The following is a 21,584-nucleotide window of genomic DNA, read 5'->3' as shown; positions in this document are numbered from 1 at the left end:
TTATCAATATTTTGTGAAAACAGTTATATGCACATCATCATGAATATTCATTAGGTGGGCTGATGATGTCACATCCCCACTTTCCTTTTTTCTTATATTAGATTAAATCATAAATGTTTCATTTATTCATACATGTGTAAATGATGTGTCTCCAGTATGATGAAATAAGTTGTGGCAATAAATATCTAATGCACTTAATCAGTTGTCAATCCTATTGTTTTATTTCTTGGTAAAAACATTCTGAATAAACCTAATGTTCAATATTCAATTACTTTTATTTTGTTATCCAATTTTGATCAAATTTTCATCATTTTGCTCTGTGAATTTTACTCTATTTATTGAGATATACATATTTCCAGCCTGGACCTTCCCCTTTAAGTGCTATATAAGCAAGTATAATTATTATTAGTTATATGACACCTAGATACATCCTTGTGATTTGATTGGTTGTTTGATATCGTTCATTCAACCAATTTTGCAATGACGTCATCAACCGTGCAATTTTGGATCCATACGATTTTGTCCATTGCACTCGCGCACCGAGACTGCAGCTGCAGGCACCAGCAGTGCGCATGTTGTAATGACGTAACAATAAACAGACCAAACTTGCACTGCATGAGCAAGTTTTGCATCGAAATTCATAAATTTCATATGAAAAAAAAAATCAATTTTTAGGTGTCATATAAACCAAATAATGATTTTTTTTTCATTCGTGCAATGGACAGAAGGCTACGCCTTGTTGAATGGATCATTTCATCTGTCACCTAATGAAGTATTCTGTCCATTGCACTCATAAACATTCATTATTTGTATATTAACCACAGAGACTAGGTTGTATTGGACTAAGCAGATATTACATGAAATGGATGAAGCCTAACTAGAAATAACATAGAGTGTCCAATGGGCTAGATGGCAATTAAAACAAAATGGGAAGTAGACAAACTGGTTGTAGAATAACTGTGATGAGACCATACGGAAGACGGAACAGAAAATAGAGGGAGCAGTTTAAGAACAATTACCCTGGTTTTATCTGCTGCCACCTGTTCTTCTTTCTTCTGGAGATGTTGTACTCGATGGTGTGATGAGTGGTAAAGCTCCTATATCATGGAGGAGAAAAAGAAAATAAGGAAATTCATTGGCGGCGGAAGCCCAAAAAATTAGAGGGGGTCTGCCTGAAATTTTGTGATGGACACATGTAAAAAAATTTGACAAGCAAACAAAAAAAAAAAAGAAAAGGAAAAAAAAGGTCATCAACGTAAATTATAGGGGGGGACAAGAGACATTTTAAGGGGGTCCACCAGAATTTAGGGGGGGGGGACGCAGGAAACAAAATTGACAAGCAAAAAAAAAAAGGTTACGAACTAACCCCCCCCACCTCAAATTTTTTGGGGGACCTGTCCCGTCCCCCCCCCCCCGCTTCCGCCGCCTACGAGGAAATTGCGGTAGCTTATATTTGAGCTTGAACATGAAAGGTTAAATGCACACTTATTTCTTAAATCTCTCAATTTACATTCTCCTTGGTATCTAATATAAGAATATGTGCACACTGTATGCATGCAAATAAACAACACACACATACTGTCAGGCAGTTTTGCATATTAAGAGAGACAATAATCATAATAATATTCATATGGCCAGTTCCCCCATGTCTACGCGGTCTCCCGAGTCTGCGCACCCGCGGATCTGCGCGATTCTAGTATTAAAAGAGGATGCGCAACGAGCATGAAATTTACACATGCAATACATAGACAGATATTCATAAAAAAATCTGACTCAAAATGGTGGAAAAATAATGATTTCGGGGCATTTCATGTGACGGACTCAAAATACAGCCTTTATCATCAAAATCCCAGAATCATGTGCAAAGTGAATGAGTGCGCAGACATGGGGTACCATTTTTTTTTTCAATCTGAAAATGACTGCCCGAGATTTTTTTCAAGAAAATCCTATATTTTCTTTCATTTTTTAAAGAGAAATTTGGTACACTTACTCATAATAATACAAGGAACATTATTAACCATAAGATTTTGGAGAAATAAGAAGAAATTCATTTTAAATCTTAACTCAAATTGTAAGGTGAGCAGACTTTGGGCCCACCATCATACAATAAAATTGTTTAGCGCAGCCTATACTGTACCGTGTTTTGGTTCTCTAATTGCTTATAATACACACTTCAAATATTTACAATCGATAGTTACTTTTTGTACATGGTTTCTGATGTCTATTATACAGTCCTACAGTCCTTACTTTATATAGCAATCTGTATTTAAAAAAACACTTTGGACAAAATGTGCTTTTCATCAAACCTGTAGTATTTCGACCCTATCTAAGCCGCATGGGGGGGGAGTTGTTGGGCCTCAGAGCCCCCCCCCCCTCAACAATTCTGACTTTTTACTTTCCAGTCTTGCGCATATTTTAATACCAATTGTGCGACGCCCTGGTATGCAGTTCCGAAATTACGCAACATTTTGTAAGTGAATGTTTGAAGAAAAAAAAATTGCTAAGAAATGTCATTTTGTGTACAAAGTCAATGCAAATTGAGTTTTCAACCAAAAATCATAAATGTATGATTATTTTTAGTTTTGCTGGTCTAAATGAATTCATTATATGCTGTATATGATCGCAAAAGAGTCCTCAACACAGTTCATCGAAAGAAACAATGAAAAACAAAAGGTAAAACAAGAAATACATAAGAAATTGCAAAAAAACAATATAATACATAATAACTTGATCTGACATCTCAATTTTTTCACGTACATTTGCTAAGAATATGATAAAGAGTTTCTATACCAAATATTAGAAAAATTCTGAGCTTTATGCAGGGAGTTTGAGGAAAAAGGATGATTTTGCATATACTTATGCACAAACTAGCATAATCACTTAATAGCAAATTGCATAAAAAAACTTAATATCTCATTTTGTAGATTATGTCCCAGACAACCTGTGTGCCAACGACGACTGAGATCTGACAAAATACATGTACCCTGGCCTAGATAGGGTTAATTAAACAAGTCGAATGCTTCTGGCCGTCTCACCTGCATCACGCGATTCAACATAGTAGCATTGCTGACTTTGAAAACTACTACAACTCGCACAAGATGTTCAGTGACACTTGGTTACTCTTATTTCCATGTTTTATGAACTAGACCAATACACTTACAGAGATAGGTTGGTAATTCAACAAATACCCCCAATGTGGCCAAAATTCATCGACCTCAGATGACCTTTCCCCTTGATCATGTGACCTGAAACTTGCACAGGGTATTAATGATACTTGATTACTCTTATGTCCAAGTTTCAAAAGTCAGATCAATAAACTTGCAAAGTTATGATGGTAATTCAACAGATACCCCCATTATGGCCAAAGTTCATTGACCTCTGACCTTGGTCATGTGACGTAAAATGCGCACAGGATGTTCAGTGATATTTGATTACTCTTATGTCCAAGATTTATGAACTAGACCAACATACTTTCAAAGCTATGATGGTAATTCAACAAATTCCCCCCCCCATTCGGCCTAAGTTCATTGACCCTAAATGGCCTTTGACCTAGTCCACGTCCTGGACGATTTTTACTGATTGGGCAAACCATAACCAACACACACACGCCCGGGCCCGCGCCCTCCACTGATTCACTTACCCCCAGTGATTCACCTTACCCACTGATTCACTTTCCCCGAAAAAAAAATCGTCCAGGCCATCTCGGCAGAGAGAGGGAAGATAATGAAGTTGTGACCTTTGTCTGACCCAGAGGTTACGACCGCCCCTCGCAGATATTGCGCAAGGAGCACATGAATATTCAAGTATGTTTGAACGCAAGCTAGCGCATTGACCTCGCAGGGCGAGGGCATGTCCTGTACTGTGTGCACAGTATACAGTACCATTGGTACAATGAACATAAACAATGCACGTGAGTTTGGATTGGAGAAAAGCATAATGGCTACCAAAAGATGGCATAGGCGGATCCAGGGGGGCCAGAGGGGAGCAAAAAGAAAGAAAAAAGGGGAAAGAAAGAAAAAAAGGGAAAAGAGAGGAAAAAAAAGAAGGGGAAACGTAAGAGGAGGAAGACGAGTGAATAAAATAAGATGGGGGATGACTTGGAAAATAATTTTTAAAATTGTTCATGTTGGGATGTAAAATTTTCTCTCGCGCTTCGCGCTCGCATTGCCTTTTAGCTAAATATTGAGCTTAGAATATCAAATTTTGAAGTCAATATACACAAACATATTTCAGGTCGGAAATTGAACTTTCATTATTTTGTTTGATTTACAAATTGAATTTAAGAAAGTGCTCTGTAAAAATTTATGTTTTACTGTGGTCTGAATATTAACAATTTCTGCTTGCGCTGCACGCTCGCAATATTTGTTTGTCAGGTACCTTTTATTTTCGTGTATTCCATAAAGTTATCAAAATATCCCTTTTCAAGTCTGATTGCCAAAACGTATCAGCTAGCGCTGCACGATCGCATTTTCATGTTTCATTGGTGAGTTATGTATATCTCAATATCAATTCTAAAACAAACTACTTAAAATCCCCATTTGATGACAGTTTATCAAAAATTTCTGCTCGCATTGATTTTTGAAAGATATTAACTCATGCATCATATTCATAATTACAAATTGCTTTAAATGTCCAGTTTTTCAGGTATAGTTTCGCGCTCTCATGCATTGGAAGCGAAATAGGAAGATAGTCATCATTTTCATATTATGACATAATGTCTTTATAGAATGTCCCGGTCCTATGTCAAAACTCAAAGTAATAATAATGAAACATATCAGCTCTTTTTTTTAACTGTGATCCATATCCACCTCACAATTTTCCCACAAAGTGCTTGAAATACATAGCTTAAATTGACCCTTTTTCAGATCAGAATATCATATATTTCTTAGCTCGCGCTTTGCGCTCGCTTTACTGATTTTCATAAGAAAGATATTTAGAATACCAAATTCTAGGTCACGATCGAAATCTACAACATGCGAGTGCACATTCTTCAGATGCGCAGCTGGTTCTCTATCTAAATCATTATCCAGTTTCAGATCACAATATCAATAATTGTTTGCTGGCGATTTGCTCTCGCATTATTTTTTTCCGCTCGCGCTTCACGCTCGCATCAATTGTTTAGTTATATACTTATCCTTTTCATGATTCCAAAAAAAAGCTTAGAATTTCCATTCTTCAGTTAGAAATGTCAAAAATTTTCAGCTCGCGCTTCGCGCTCGCATTATTAATGTACGTTGATTTCCAATTACTCATCCTTTTCATGATTTAAAAATATGAATAGAGTGTTCCACTTTTGGGTTTAAATCTCGAAGTTTTTAGCTCGCGCTTCGCGCTCGCATCACTTAACATATGTAACGTCTTCATGGCCTACAAGCAGCCGTTAACAGATCCCGTCTATCAGATCATAACGTATATCAAAAATAAGTAAAAAAAAAAAAAAAATTCTGCTCGCTCTTTGCGCTCGCATTATTAATGTAGGATGATTTTCAATTACTCATCCTTTTCATGATTAAAAAAATATGAATAGAGAGTCTCATTTTTTAGGTTTAAATCTCGATTTTTTCTGCTCGCACTTCGTGCTCGCATCAATCAATTAGATATATACTTATCCTTTTTCATTCTTCAGATAAAAATGTCCAAATTTCTGCTCGCTCTTTGCGCTCGCATTATTGATATAGGATGATTTCCAATTACTCATCCTTTTCATGATTGAAATAATATAAAAAGAGAGTCTCAATTTTAGGTTTAAATCTCGAATTTTTCTGCTCGCACTTCGTGCTCGCATCAATTAATTAGATATATACTTATCCTTTTTCATTCTTCAGGTAAAAATGTCAAAATTTCAGCTCGCTCTTTGCGCTCGCATTATTTGATAGTTGAAATATGTAACGTCTTCATGGCTAACAAGCTGCCGTTAACAGATCCTTTTTTTTATCAAATCAAAACATATCTTAAAAATTTTCTGCTCGCGCTTCGCGCTCGCACTTGAAATAAGGCTTATGATATTATATGAATATATATATATATATATTTAACTTAGTGACTATTAGGACTACCCCTTCAAAGAAACAAACAAAAATTAACTTTGAGTGGCCGATCGGGGAAAATGTGGCTGAAAAAAAATTCCGGCCCCCCCCCAATTGGCGAAGGCTGGATCCGCCCCTGAGATGGTGTATTGTTTGTGACTTGCAACTGGTAACTTGTAAAAGTTATGTAAAGGCCCTATCTCACCAACGGAGACGTCGCCGCGACAGTCTCCAACTTATCAGTCGCTGCAGTCGCGGAGACGTCTCGGAGACAAAAATGGCGCTCTCACCAAGGAGACGTCTCAATGTAAGGTTTGAAAGATCATACACCTGACTTGGAGCAGGAGGAGGGATATCAGCACGCGTTCAGTCACGTGGTTTCTGAAGTGGGTCAAACAGTGTGAAGAAGTGTCGCTAAGACGTCTCTGCAATGTATTATAATTTTTTGGGATCTCCAGCAGGTCTTCGCGATGTCTCTGAGACGTCTCTGAGACATCGCGGAGACATCGCGGCGACGTCTCAGCAGTCGCAGATATCATTAGTCTCCGAGACGTCGCAGCAACTGATGGAGACTTCTCGGAGACGTCGCGGAGACTAGAAACAGTCTCCAAAAATATTAAACATGTTTAATCTTTTTGCGACTCCTCGGAGACTCTGTAATTTTCATGAGACGTCTCAGAGATGTCGCGGAGACGTCTCTGCAACTAGCAAAATTTGTAGTCGCGAACTAGTCGCGAACTAGTTTCAAGCCCAGTGAGATACCCCCTTAAGGATACAGTCTGTGAAAGTTGCTAGAGCTGGATTTCAAGAACAATTGCAAGAAATTTTTGGAGATATTTCGTCCAATTCTTCCGACTGTATTTGCGACAGATGCGTGACAAAAGTACGGAATGTGCACAAGTCCATTGAACTTTGCCAGGAACTTAGGGATCGATACGAGTCAACAAAACGTAATCATATATCACAACCTGTCATCTTCCATTTCTACACCATTAAAGACTATCCCCAACAGGCTGAATGTAGGAAGGGAAGCTAATGAAAGAAGCAAACGTAAAATTGCTTTTTCTCCAGGAACTCCACCTTCTCGAGTAAGTACAACGAGTAGATCTAACTACGTTAGTCAAGTTCATGTGCCCATGCTGTCTCGTACTTAGTAACTCGTCAAAATAAAAATATGTTTTTATATCGATCATGTCGATATAGCCTGAGTCTGAGTGAAGTTAAAAATCCCAAAGTTTAGGACTAGATTCTAGACCAATCTGACTTTAAGCCCTTTAAGCCCTTATTTAAAAACAGACGTCTAGAAAAGTTGTCTTCCACTTTCCTTTGAAAATAATCAAATAATAAATATGGTATATTACGACAGTTTGATAATACCAAAAATAAAGATTTTCTCCAGTGTAATGAATTATGGGTTATGTTGATCTTATTAAGTTATAAGTGATGAGTGATTCAAACCAATCAAGTGATACAAATATAGTAGGCCTACAAAGTTTGGCAAAGAGAATATAACATAAAAGGTTTGGGACCCAAATAGAAGAGCTTGTGAAAGGGCCATTTGATGAAAGTAATATAAATCAAAGGAAGATATCTTACAGCAACGTAATGATGTAATGATGATAAACAAACATACATACAAAACAAAAATAATATAAGATGAAGTATAAAATGATAAAACATTGTAGCAAAAATATTGATAAAAACAAACATAAAAAACGAGAATAATACAAATATATTTACAATGATAAACTAGAAAGTAAACAAAAGATTAATTAAAGACATTTTGCAAGCTCTGAAATAAGATTTTTGACATATTGGCAATTTTGGAATTCCAAAATGAGTTCAAAGCAGTTTTTGTTCTTCCATATGGTTGATGGTTGATAAGAGTTCTCTGACGTGTAATGTATGTAGATCTACATCAATTTTCCCGGGGAGTAGCATTAAAGGTCAAGTCCACCTTAGAAAAATGTTGATTTGAATCAATAGAGAAAAATCAGACAAGCACAATGCTGAAAATTTCACCAAAATCGGATGTAAAATAAGAAAGTTATGACATTTCAAAGTTTTGCTTATTTTCAACAAAATAGTTATATGAACGAGCCAGTTACCTCCAAATGAGAGAGTCGATGACGTCATTCACTCACTATTTCTTTTGTTTTTATTGTTTGAATTATACAATATTTCAATTTATACGAATTTGACAATTAGGACCTCCTTGCCAGAAGCACAAAATGTTAAAATAATGGAATTCCACGTGTTTATAGGGAGGAATGAAACTTCATTTTACATGACAATGATGAGAAAATAAAAATATTTAATATTTCATATAATAAAATACAAAAGAAATAGTGAGTGAGTGATGTCATCAACTCTTGTTGAATTTTTCTCTTTTTATTCAAATCAAGTTTTTGTTGAGGTGGACTTGTCCTTTAAACCTAACAATAAGTCAATTAATACTACAGTGATCTCGGGATGATGAACAGGGTCTGGATGTTTGATTTGTTGATTTAATTATGAGACAGAAATCTTTCGTGCAGTGCTTTTAATTTAACATGATTTCCACCCCCCCCCCAACATAATTATATGTATGTATGGGAGTGTGTATGTATTGACTATACATTATGTATTTATTTTATGTATTTATATTATGTATGTATTTATTTACAGATCGGTGCTGCTTGGAAAATCACACTTTTTCCAAAGCCAGTTGGCAAACTAAAAAGGAATCATGTCCTCGCAAAAATGACGACAATGCTGTGACCTGTTCACTCTTGAATTGGAGACCAAGACGACGTGATGTCTCTTCGATAGCTCTCCCCACGACTTTCTCTGACTCGTTATGGCGATCTCCACGGGCACGGTAGTCAGCCATCATTCTTGTAACAGAAAATGGCTAAGAAAGTCAACTACATGTATCTAAACGGTCAATGAGTAGATCGACTTGATAAACAGAAGATAACGCCAAAATATTAAAGAATAAACCTTGAGTAGTACAAGTAAACGATCCGAAAACAAACGATGCAAGCATGCGTTGTATATACGAGTACAACAACAGCTATGTAGCATGCACATGTACATGGTGTAATTTTTTTCCATGATGTATCAATAATTTTATTTCTTTATCATATAAAATCGTTCAAAAGATACTCAACCAAAAATAATTTTCATATTTACAAATATTTTTAAAGAATATTTTACAGAGATTGTGTGACGAATATTCGTAAAATAGATTTATAAATTTTATTAATGTGAGTTAATTAAAAAATATCCTTGAAATAAGACTGGGAACACCGTCCCCCAAAACTGTCACTTGTAGTTACGTAATGGCACCGAGGAGAACGCCGTTCTGATTGACAGGGTTTGTCGACCAATCGGAATCGAGAGCGAGGGAGACTGGGCTCAGTGGGCGGAATATCAGTTCCCTTGAATCTGACGGGGAACTTGCCAAGATTCACTGGACTGTTGTTTCATATGACTATTCAGGGTGTGTGTATGCGTGTACTGAAAGTGTTATGGGGTTGTAGTGTGCTGGGTGTTTGGTAGTCGTGTCGTACAAAATAACAACAGTCCAGGAGGTGGACTACCTTTGACCTTGATCATGTGACCTGAAACTTACACAGGATGTTCAGTGATACTTGATTACTATTATGTCCAAGTTTCATGAATCAGATCCAAAAACTTTTAAAGTTTTGATTGTAATTCAACAGATACCCCCAAATCGGCCAAAGTTCATTGACCCTAAATGACCTTTGACCTTGGTCATGTGACATGAAACTCACGTAGGATGTTTGGTGATACATGATTGACCTTATGTCCGAGTTTAATGAACTAGGTCCATATATTTTCTAAGTTATGATGACATTTCAAAAACTTAACCTCAGGTTAAGATTTTGATGTTGATTCCCCCAACATGGTCTTAGTTCATTGACCCTAAATGACCTTTGACCTTGGTCATGTGACATGAAACTCTTGAAAAAGGATGTTCAGTAATACTTGATTAACCTTATGGCCAAGTTTTATGAAATAGGTCCATATACTTTTTAAGTTATGATGTCATTTCAAAACTTAACCTCAGGTTAAGATTTGATGTTGACGCTGCCGCCGTCGGAAAAGCGGCGCCTTTAGTCTCACTCTGCTATGCAGGTGAGACAAAAAATAAGAATAGTTGCCATCTCTCGCACTGTTTGTAATAAAAAACAAATCGAGCTACATGTAATGATATCCTTAATCATACTGACCTTCTGCTGGTGAGGAAGTCGTGGATGTTGTACATTTGCAGGTCTCTCTTTGTAATAAACTGATCTGGTCCTGAATTGATGCAATCCTACCCCCAACCTCGTCATCAAACGAGTTTGTGGCCTTTAGACCTTCCTGAAGCGCAGTGACATCGGCAATGTTCTCATCCTTGAACTGTTGTAGTGAGCGTTCTAGTAGCATCTGCATGCTGTTGGTCACATTGATGTTCAGTAGATCAGGCTTGCTGTCTACTGGTTTGAGCTGAAAAGGCAAGAAAATACGGAAATATGGTTATCAATGATGTGGAACATACTCATTCTGCATCGAACATGCATAAAGAGTGTCCAACATTCACCTAAGCAAGTACATGTATTTCAGAGAGCCTCTCTGAATTTGTTTTTCTTCATTTTATAATGGAATATCCTTCTTCCTTTGAGTATCAACTGATACTATTACAATGACACATACACAAATACATACATACATATACATATATATAAACATAATCACTATCTTTGGTGGGCAGAGGCATAAATGGTCAGTGATTTTCACTATTTCATATCCTTGCATCTGATTGGCTCAGAGCAAATCAGTCGTTAAATTTCCCTGACCACTTGAAACATGAAACACTTACAAAAAAGGACCAACGTCTATTATTATTATTATTATTTATTATTTGTACTGTGCTTTTCCCATTAGGCCCAAAGCACTTACAATGAATTAATAAGATGTAATATATAAAAAACTACAAAGTATGAAAAAGATGAGTTTTTAATGACTTTTTGAATGATGGAGACTGTCTAATTATTAGTGGCAGGTCATTCCAGGATTTTGAAGCCGATACCGTAAAAGGTCAGCTAATGTACGAGTTAATGAATATGTGAGGCGAAGGTGATCACTGGCCGATCTAAGAGCTCTAGTTGGTGTATAAAGATTCAAGCAGTTACTTAAATACTGTGGAGCCTGTTTATTCAGTGTTTTGTAGACAATCAAGAGTAATTTGAACGTAATTCTCTGTTTAAAAGGAAGCCAGTGAAGAGAATTAAAGAGTGGTTGGGAAGGATGATCCCGGGAAACCTGTAAAATTAATCGTGCTGCCCAATTTTGTAGTCGTTGAACATGGACTAATTGATTCGAGGGAATTGTAGAAAGGAGCCCATTGCAATAATCAATACGAGACAGAACCAAATGAACGAACAGCATTGTGACAGGCAGACTGGTCAATAAACCTTCTGATTCTAGAAATGTTCCTTAAATAAAAAGTGACTGTGCTACAGATATGAGAGATATGGTACGACATTGACATGCGGGAATCAAATATGACACCGAGGTTTCGTATTTTTTCTGATGGTCTAATGAGTGTACCATCAACATCAAGTTGAACATTTGGAAGATTGCGCAAGTTATAAAATAGAGGCCACAACAAAAAATTCAGTTTTATTGTCATTTAGTTTTAGTTTATTCACTATCATCCACTGTATGTATGACTACCTACCTCATTGACTCTCTCCTCTAATTGTGTCACCCTCTCAGTTAATGAATGCATCCCTGTTGTATTTAAACTGCTGGAGTCTCCTACAGGAACGATGTCTGTTACCGGCATTGATGCAATGCTCTTATTGTATTCCTCCTTCTGCAATATTCATTCATTCATTTCGGTTTATTGTACAAAATACTTCCTTGTTAAAACAGTCGGGAGACTGATACAAACAAAGATTACAATGCAAACATAAATTTCATAGTTACACAGGTGAAATGAAATAATCAAATAATGTAAAGTAACTATTAATTTAAATTGATGTTGGTATATTGCACTTACAAGGTAATTATAGATGAGAGCACGTTACAAAATAAATTGCAAAAGCTATAATAATATGGTAATGATAACTGAAATACGTGCACTAAATTCAATAAACAAATCTATAAGTTGTGAAAAAGGTTGAAATTGAGATATGAAATTAAATCGCAAAGTGGAAGGTTCACATTGAGAAATAAATATGGAATTATGTTTTTAAAATATAATTCTAAGGCTAATGTAAGACATCTGACATATGGAAAATAAGGCATAGGGCACTGTAAATTGTATAATTATAAATTATATCATTATTGTCACTGTATATAAAAATATTGTCACAACATGTATTATTATGCTATATTATTATAATCATTACCATTTAACAGTTATCATTTACATAGAGATCAATATCATTATCAGAACATAAAACGAGAAGAACATATAAAATATGAAGTAGTATCAGAGAGGGATTGGATCAATCAGACACTCAGTCCTGGGCCCCATCTTACAAAGAGTTGCAATTGATCCAATCAATCACAACTATGGATGGCCAGCAACGTCAACATCTGTTCTGCATGTTCATTCAAAATATTTTCCATCAATGGTGTATATTCATGCATTCATTGATTTCTTGAAAATTCACTGTGCTTCTTTTTTGTTTACAAAGGACATTGTGCACATTTCCTGTAGAAAAAATTATGGCACTGATGGATTTCCATACAGTTACGATTGATTGGATCAATCATAACTCTTTGTAAGACGGGGCTCTGAATTCAAAAAGGTGGTGTTGAATACATTGTTTCAAACCATGGTTTATGTAGATTTCATGCATTAATTATGCATAATTTAGCATGTACATTGGAAACGCATCAAATGATGTTCACTGTTGTCACAGTGTTATAAATTCATGCTTGATGATTTGAGCTCAATGGAGATGTGAATTAATTTGAATAAACAGTTGATTCATAAATACTTGTTTTATTTTGCTTATTATTTGATATTGTTCCAGTCATTCTCCCAAGAAAAAATTACAAGCATCATTAATCATCATTTGAGAGAAATAAACATTAATAATAGTATAAAAGCTGGGCCTTCAATTACAAATTCTATACTTACCAGAAGTTCAATATCTGCTTTCATTTGTGCCAGGTCAAACTGGCCAGTCTGAATACTTTGTGGTGAAGAGCTCGAATGGCTCGCCACCGTTGGTACAGGAGAATGAGTGTTAACTGAACTGTTCTGTAAAATTTGTCTAAACTGAGACAATGAGGAAACTACTTCATCATGCTCTCTTGATAGATTGGAAGCAGTGCTCTGAACTTCATGGACTGCAGCCCATATTCTTGAGATCTCCTAAACGAACAAAAAAAAAAGAGAGAGTTATTAGAAATCCAGAAAAGTATGAATCACGAGGAGCTACATTATAACAAGATGGATAGAAAGAGACAATAAAAAAGAGAGAGAGAGGGAGCTAGAAAGAAAAACAAAATAAAGAAGAAAGGAAGAAATAATAAAAAAAAAGAAAGAAAAATGGATAGAGAGATAGAGTCAAAGATGAAGAAAGGGGAGCGGAGGGCTCCCAAGTAGAAGAGTACAGTATTACTGAGAAAAGCCATATTAACATGTTATAAAAATGCAATTGAAATATTCTTCTAAACATTTCTTGAAATATTACACTACTGATGAATGATTACTTTAATGGAATCAATATACATCAATAGATGAAGTTTAATTGTATACATGTACCTCTTTAACTTCAATAAAATGTGGATCTGATATAGAGCTGCCTGAGCCTGTTGCAGGTTCTGCTGGGGTAGACTGTCTGGTAGTGGCACTTGATGTGGTGGGTGGGGCTACCTCCGGGCTTGGTGGAGTGCTGGGTGGATTTTGTAAAAGGGCTACTTGGCTCTTTAAAGTATTTACTTCACTCTGTATAAAGGTAGAGTTAAAACAGAATTCCTAAGTAAAAAAAAAAAAAACGAATTCTGACACTGTGGAACAGAAAATTCAAGATATCCAGACATCAGAAGTACATTTTCATTTTAAGAAATCAAAAATGATAAGATGAAGTGCATGAAACATTATTGAAGGAATGAAGAAATGTGAGTCTGATTGGCCAGCCTTAGTTAAGATCAATTTTCAGACTCTTATATAACATTCCAATAAAACCTGCAAGCAAGTATCCCACAACAAATCATAATTCCTGCAATTTATTGAAAATTCGTTACACTGACCTCCGTGCTGCTTCTCGCAGCTAAAGGTACAACCATTCCTGCTGTCATTTTTTTTAATAATGTGCAAATAATATAAATTTTAATCACGCAAAAAACACGGGATGAATGCAAGAATCTAATCTTTGAAAATTTCCATAATATTACAAATAATAGCATTTATGAGGTGCTAATTATCTAGTAGTCTATTCAATGGCACAATGTATTTTACCCCGGCTATACTTCCAGCTGCCAAAGGCACTTGGTGCATTCAAGGAATTAATCCTTCTGGGTACCAATTCACCTCAGCTCTTGAGTGCAGCACAATGTGAACCAATTTCTTGTTATAAGGAAATTAGGCCACCGCTGGCGTTGGAATCCACAACTCTGTTTCAAAAGGAGAGAGTTAGGCCCCAGACCGCAGCACTCCATCCATCTACTGCAATCACATTTCTTTGCAATACCCTTTAATTCCTTTGAAACACCCTCAGACCTTTCACTTTCTAGAATGAAGGAAATTTATTATTTGAGAAGAATGATGCTATCTCACCGTTAATTCTGTTATCTTTTGTTCATAACCCGCTATTTTCATTTCCTGCTCGTCATGTTTTCCTTTTAGATCCTCAATTTCACTGCCCAGCTCAGCAACATTCTGGAAGATGACAAACAAAAAAGAGAAGAAGAATAAAGTCCACCTCTTTTTACTTTATCAATTGACAAAAATATCCTTTTTTCTCTTAACTCTAATAATAAAATCATAGAAAAGTATGATTATTTTTTACTTGAAATGGTCAAATGTGATGCATATGTCAGATCTTGCGATCTTTGTCACTTGTCCCCCTTTCACATCAATATCAATTCAATACAATGTTTATCAACAGCCAAATTGCAGAATTGTTAATGAATACAATTACATGTACATTTAAAGACCCCATACATATTTCAAACATTAAAGGTCAAGTCCACCTCAGAAAAATGTTGATTTGAATCAATAGAGAAAAATCAGACAAGCACAATGCTGAAAATTTCATCAAAATCGGATGTAAAATAAGAAAGTTATGACATTTCAAAGTTTCGCTTATTTTCAACAAAATAGTTATATGAACAAGCCAGTTACATCCAAATGAGAGAGAAGATGATGTCACTCACTCACTATTTCTTTTGTTTTTTATTGTTTGAATTATACAATATTTCAATTTTTACGAATTTGACGATTAGGACCTCCTTGCCTGAAGCACAAAATGTTAAACTAATGGAATTCCACGTGTTCAGGGCAAAATAAAACTTTGTTTCACAGGACAATGAGGAGAAAATTAGAATATATCATATTTCATATAATAAAATACAAAAGAAATAGTGAGTGAGTGACGTCATCAACTCTCTCATTTGGATGTAACTGGCTCGTTCATATAACTATTTTGTTGAAAATAAGCGAAACTTTAAAATGCCATAACTTTCTTATTTTACATCCGATTTTGATGAAATTTTCAGTGTTATGCTTGTTGAATTTTTCTCTTTTTATTCAAATCAAGTTTTTGTTGGGGTGGACTTGTCCTTTAACAGCTTTTGAAAATGAAAAATATATAGTTAACAACAACATAATTGTGAAACAATGAGTCTTCTGCTGATGATAATGATGATTAAGACAATGATGATGATGATTAAGGTAAAAATGATGATGATTATGGTAATATGATGGTAATGATGATTAAGAAGTGATGATTTTGAGTTTGATGATAATGATGATTCACATTACATGCATGATACCGATTCAAATTACATGAATGATGACGATGATGTTGATGACCGTGATGATGATGATAACGATGATGTCGATGATGATGATGACAAAGGTGGTGGTGGTGATGATGATGGTGATGACAATGATAGTGATAATGATGATGCTGATGATGATGAGGGTGATGATGAGGGTGATGATGATGAGGGTGATGATGATGATGATGAAGAAGATGATGATGATGAAGATGATGATGATGGTGATGATGACGACGATGATAATGGTGATGATGCAATGGTGGTGATGATGATGATGGTGGTGATGATGATGATGATGGTGATGATGACGATGGTGGTGGTGATGACGACGATGATGATAATGATGGTGATGATGATGATAATGATGATGATGGTAATGATGATTAAGAATATGGTGATGCTGATTATGATAATGATTTTTTAGTTTGATGATAATGATAAAGATGATGATTCACATTATATGCATTTTACTGATTCAAATTACATGAATGATGATGATGATGATGCCACAATGACAATGATATTAACTGACCTGTTGAAGCTCAGCTGCTGATGTAGACGATGCTTTACCCTCAAGACTTTCTATCCTAGTTTTTAATGAATCCAGTTCATCTTGTCTTTTTTGTACATCACTCAAAGACTTGTTTAATATATTAATCTGTATGCATAAGGACAGAGAGGTGAGTTAACACATTACAAATATCTAAATATCTCAATGGAGAAGTAAAGAATTTTTAAAAATAATAATAATACAAAATTGGCATTTATATAGCGCTTTATCAATCTACGACTGTTCAAAGCGCTTCACAATTATTAAACCCAGTCACTGGATTCATAGCATTCCAAGCAGCCTTAATCTACCTTAATCTACAGATCGTGTATAAAGTGCGCCCATGTCAACAAGGCTTTTACTTACTTTGATATCTGCAATATCTACTTTTTCTGGGAAAGAGCCCAATCTTTCCAGCCCAGTTTCTAGGCTAACAATAGTCTTCTCTTGTGATGAAGCACTGTCAGCTTTAATCTCAACTGTAGAGGAAGAGGAAAAATACATAATAATAATAATAAGACATTTATAATGCGCAAACATATCCACCCTATTAGGGGGGCTCAAGGCGCTTGAATAACATTTTACAAAACACAATGAATTAGTATCTTCGATGGCAGAATTTGAATTGAGGTGCATTACCATATCAATGTCAGAGCTGAGTCTGTATACAGGGATCTTGCAAGCATCTTCATATCACTAATGGGTACTTTCATTCTAGAAAAAATAAGAGTTGTGGGGAAAGCTGGTGTACATAAGTGTACAAGATGCTCAGTGCCTTTAAATCCTGCTGTACAGGTGCTAATGATCGGCTTTGTTTATGATTCAATTGGCAGGGATTATTGATGAAAAACGGATGCTTGTGGATTGTTGCTAGAAAGACATATTTCTTGACTTATGATGTAGTGTCCATAGCCCAAAGCATCATCTCGACAGTAACCTTTTATTTTTCTTGTGGAGCTTTGTGGCTCAGTGGATTGGTCTTCTGACTTCGAAACAGAGGGTCGTGGGTTCAAATTAGTCTGCTGGGCAAAACCTTCACTCGAGTTAAGGGTTTGAATGTGCAGCCTACTCATGCCTTGTGTACTGAAAGCTCTCTATGTGCTAGTCTTTGCGTGGAGGCACACTTGTTGATCAAAGTTCCAATCAGGGTCTGTGCCTGCAGACTAGGTTAAAATCCCAGCCATGGTGTAATTTCCTTCAGCAAGAAATTTGTCCACATTGTGCTGCACTCAACCCAAGTGAGATGAATTGGTACCTGGCAGGAATTTATTCCTTAAAATACCACTGCGCTGTAAAAAGCTGCGGGGCTAGAGCCAGGGTAATACTATTCAAAGTCCTTTTGAAGCGCATCTAGGGACATTATAACATACATGTAATGTGATATGCGCTATAAGAACTGCATTATGACTATAATTGTAATTGGTATTATTTTTCCGTTTGATTTTTTGAGGCAATACTGTTTAAATACAGTACACTGATACAATTGGTCAGGTTTTCATTGTAATATTCCTTCCTAGCCCCTTCCCTCTCCCCCTACAAAATTTGTGTGAAAAAGTGTACAATGTGTCCTTTTCTAGAAGCATTACATTCTCTTAAAATGGAACCTGCAAGTTTTTTTTTAATTTAACGTGAGACAAGACATCCTACCTTTTTCCAGTGTTTTTCTGAGGTTATCTAGATCTTGTTTGAGGTTAAAATGCATCCAGATTAATCCTCCTGTGATGACCATACAGCCCATCGTTAAGATGAACATGACAAGAGGTACACACATTGCACAACATGAGCAAGGCTTCGGTCTGAAATACGATACAAAAAGATAAAAAGACAGAATATAAACATTGGAATACACTGAGATTAGACTTTGGAAGAACTTATGTTAGATCCAGACCTTCTTTTTAACAGTAAACAATCAGATCTGTACCCACAACATTTTTATGTGCATATATTTCAATGCTAATTACATGTACGTCCATGAAGATCACTCCCTGTTGTGAGTTTTAAGCAGGGTCATGAAATATGATTTTTAAAGCAATTAAGTAATCTATTTTAAAGAACTAGAAATTTGTCAGTAAATTTTCACACAAATGAATGTCCAATTGTGTACTTAAAGTCTTGACAAGCCATGTTTTGTTTTTCATAATTCATAAAAAGTACTGAAAATGTAATGTCTGTTCAAGGTATACTGTACATGTATAGTATAGCAAATAACATCATTAGCTTCAAAGCAATTTTCAGAATTCAGAAATTGTCAAGACAGGATACTATGAACTAGTAACTGTCCGTAATTGCACTTTATGCAGAATTACAATAATCACAATGTCATATAAGGCTTGCTTGCTATGATCCGTGGTTAGTGTGGTCAATTAAACTTGGGATAGCTTTGTAAATTTACATGTACATGACTTGTATATTTGGTAAGAGGCCAGCAAGGTACACAAAAAAATGGACAAGACTGCAAATACTACAATTCTATTATTCTAGTACATAAAAAGGTGTCAGAATCAAACATTATACACTGCATGAAACAAAATGATTGAATATTATTTCTTTTAAAAAATGTTTCAACAACACAAGCTGAATGTGACGTGTAATAACCAGCAGGCAGAAAATATGTAGAGTTCACCATCTGAAAAACAAAAAACTTTGACTCGAAATATCACAAGAGGGGAGGGGGAGGGAGAGGGTCGGTTTAGCAGAGGTGTTGTGGCTCAGTGGATAAGTCTCTGGACTGTGAACCAAGAGGTCTGGGGTTCAAATCCCACCGCAGCACTAGCGTCCTTTGGCAAGGCGTTTATCTACGTTTGCCACACTCTACCCAGGTGTGGTAAATGGGTACCTGGTAGGAAGAAATTCCTTGAATGCTCGATGTGCCCGATCAGGGTAGCCGCGCTAGAGCCGGGGTAATAGTATGCAGCGCTTAGAAACATTTGTTTTTAAGCGCTATACAGTGCGTCCCAGAATAAACGAAACCGAGATTTAGCGATCATTTATCATTACTTAATCATAAATAAAATAGACAAATGACCTACCAATTTAAAGCTTAGAATCTCCTCTTTCATCTGATATTACTTAGCTTATTTCCTATTCACGCATGAGTGAGCAAAAACAATGTGAAGAAAGGATACCAAAATCTCATTTGGCGAGGGGTATCTGGGTTTCAAAAAGAAAACCACATTTCTGAAAAGTTAAATATCTGCTCTTTAATTTGGTACCTCAATTACAGAAAATGGTCAAGAAATAAAAAAGTTCTGGTCATTTGAAATAAGGCTTGCATTTCCATAATTTCATGAGATAAACGTGTTTTCACCGGTTTCCCACAGAAGCTTTCACATGGTGAACAGAAGATTCAATGCATGGCTGATCGTCAACAAAACGGAGTGTCGAGTGAGTTTGAAAGCCAGCCTGGAGAACCTCTTCATTTTATGAAATTATTGAAATTCAAGCCTTATTTCAAATGACCAGAACTTTCGTATTTCTTGACCATTTTCTGTAATTTAGGTATCAAATTAAAGAGGAGATATTGAACTTTTCAAAAATGTGGTTTTCTTTTTGAAACCCAGATACCCCCCGCCAAATGAGTTTTTGATATCCTTTCTTCAAATTATATTTGCTCACTCATGCGTGAAGGAGAAATAATGTAAGTAATATCAGATGAAAGAGGAGATTCTAAGCTTTAAATTGGTAGGTCATTTGTCTATTTTATTTATGATTAAGTAATGATAAATTATCGCTAAATCTCGGTTTCGTTTTTTCTGGGACGCACTGTATAAATGATGCATATTATTATTATTATTATTTACATGTAGACTTAAATATTGTGTCTTGTTTCCAAAATATGAATAAAACATTGGTAAAAAAAAAAGTCATAAGATTTCAGGATACAAGAGACAAATCCTACACACTATGAAGAGGTAAAAATTGTATTCAAGTTTAAAGGACAAGTCCACCCCAACAAAAAGTTTATTTGAATAAAAAGAGAAAAGCCAACAAACATAACACTGAAAATTTCATCAAAATTGGATGTATAATAAGAAAGTAATGACATTTATGTTTTGCTTAATTTTACAAAACAATTATATGCACATCCGGTCGGTATTCAAATGAGGGAACTGATGACATCACTCACTTTTCTTTGTATTTTATTATAAATGAAATATGAAATATTCTCATTTTCTCCTCATTGTCCTGTGAAACAAAGTTTTATTGTTCCCTGAACTTGTGGAATTACTATTGTTTAATATTTCATGGATCAGTCAAGTTGGCCCTTATTGTCAAATCTGTAAAAATAGAAATATTATATAATTCAATCAATAAAAAACAAAAGAAATAGTGAGTGAGGGACATCATCCATTCTTTCATTTGCATATATGACTAAATTGTGTATAACTATTTGTGAAAAATAAGCAAAACTTTAAGAGGTCATAACTTCTTATTTTACATCAGATTTTGATGAAATTTTCAGCATTATGCTTATTAAAAGTCTGATTTTTTCTATGGATCCAAATCAACATTTTTCTGAGGTGGACTTGACCTTTAAAAATCAATATGTCACGGCACTCAGTCAAGTCTATTTAACAGGGATTGGCATTGTAATACTGGAAATGTCAATTTCATTTCCTTTCATTTCATGTTGTGTCAGCATGTACATGCCACATGATGCCTCGGTCATATATGCTGGATGAAGAAGAGTGAGTGAATCCCAGACACGACTAAATGAATATAAATTGCATCAGCGCTAGTTGCCTCGAGGCTAGGCTAGGGATGGACAACAACATCACATTAGGGGTTGATGGAATTCTGATCAAGACCCTCTTAATTATGTTGCCATAAATAGGAGTTGCATTGGAGTGCGAGTCAGTCAGGAATTTGCTTAAGGATTTCTCTAGGAAAAAATATTGGGATAATGATAAATGAAAACTAATATCACATACCTGTACATGTATTTAAGGCTATAATAAACCATATTGTATACACTGTACACTATGTTTTGT

At 35.5% G+C, this 21,584-nt stretch overlaps 1 protein-coding gene across 1 annotated transcript in view; it reads right to left on the bottom strand.

Annotated features, from left to right (window-relative positions):
* Positions 1-21,584, bottom strand: part of LOC121423475 (EF-hand calcium-binding domain-containing protein 14-like) — a 37,576-nt gene that overhangs the window by 1,229 nt on the left and 14,763 nt on the right. The window contains exons 3-11 of the mRNA XM_041618822.1: positions 18,241-18,389; positions 16,960-17,072; positions 16,576-16,701; positions 14,818-14,919; positions 13,804-13,986; positions 13,174-13,410; positions 11,758-11,895; positions 10,265-10,523; positions 1,020-1,097 (exon numbers count right to left, since the gene is read on the bottom strand). Of these exons, the coding sequence (XP_041474756.1) occupies positions 1,027-1,097; positions 10,265-10,523; positions 11,758-11,895; positions 13,174-13,410; positions 13,804-13,986; positions 14,818-14,919; positions 16,576-16,701; positions 16,960-17,072; positions 18,241-18,389 (1,378 nt within the window). The 3' untranslated portion in view covers positions 1,020-1,026. The remainder of the gene's footprint in view (positions 1-1,019; positions 1,098-10,264; positions 10,524-11,757; positions 11,896-13,173; positions 13,411-13,803; positions 13,987-14,817; positions 14,920-16,575; positions 16,702-16,959; positions 17,073-18,240; positions 18,390-21,584) is intronic.

The sequence above is a fragment of the Lytechinus variegatus genome, chromosome 11 (genome assembly GCF_018143015.1).
Source record: "Lytechinus variegatus isolate NC3 chromosome 11, Lvar_3.0, whole genome shotgun sequence".
Classification (NCBI taxonomy): domain Eukaryota; kingdom Metazoa; phylum Echinodermata; class Echinoidea; order Temnopleuroida; family Toxopneustidae; genus Lytechinus; species Lytechinus variegatus.
This window is presented reverse-complemented; position numbering and strand designations above follow the sequence as displayed.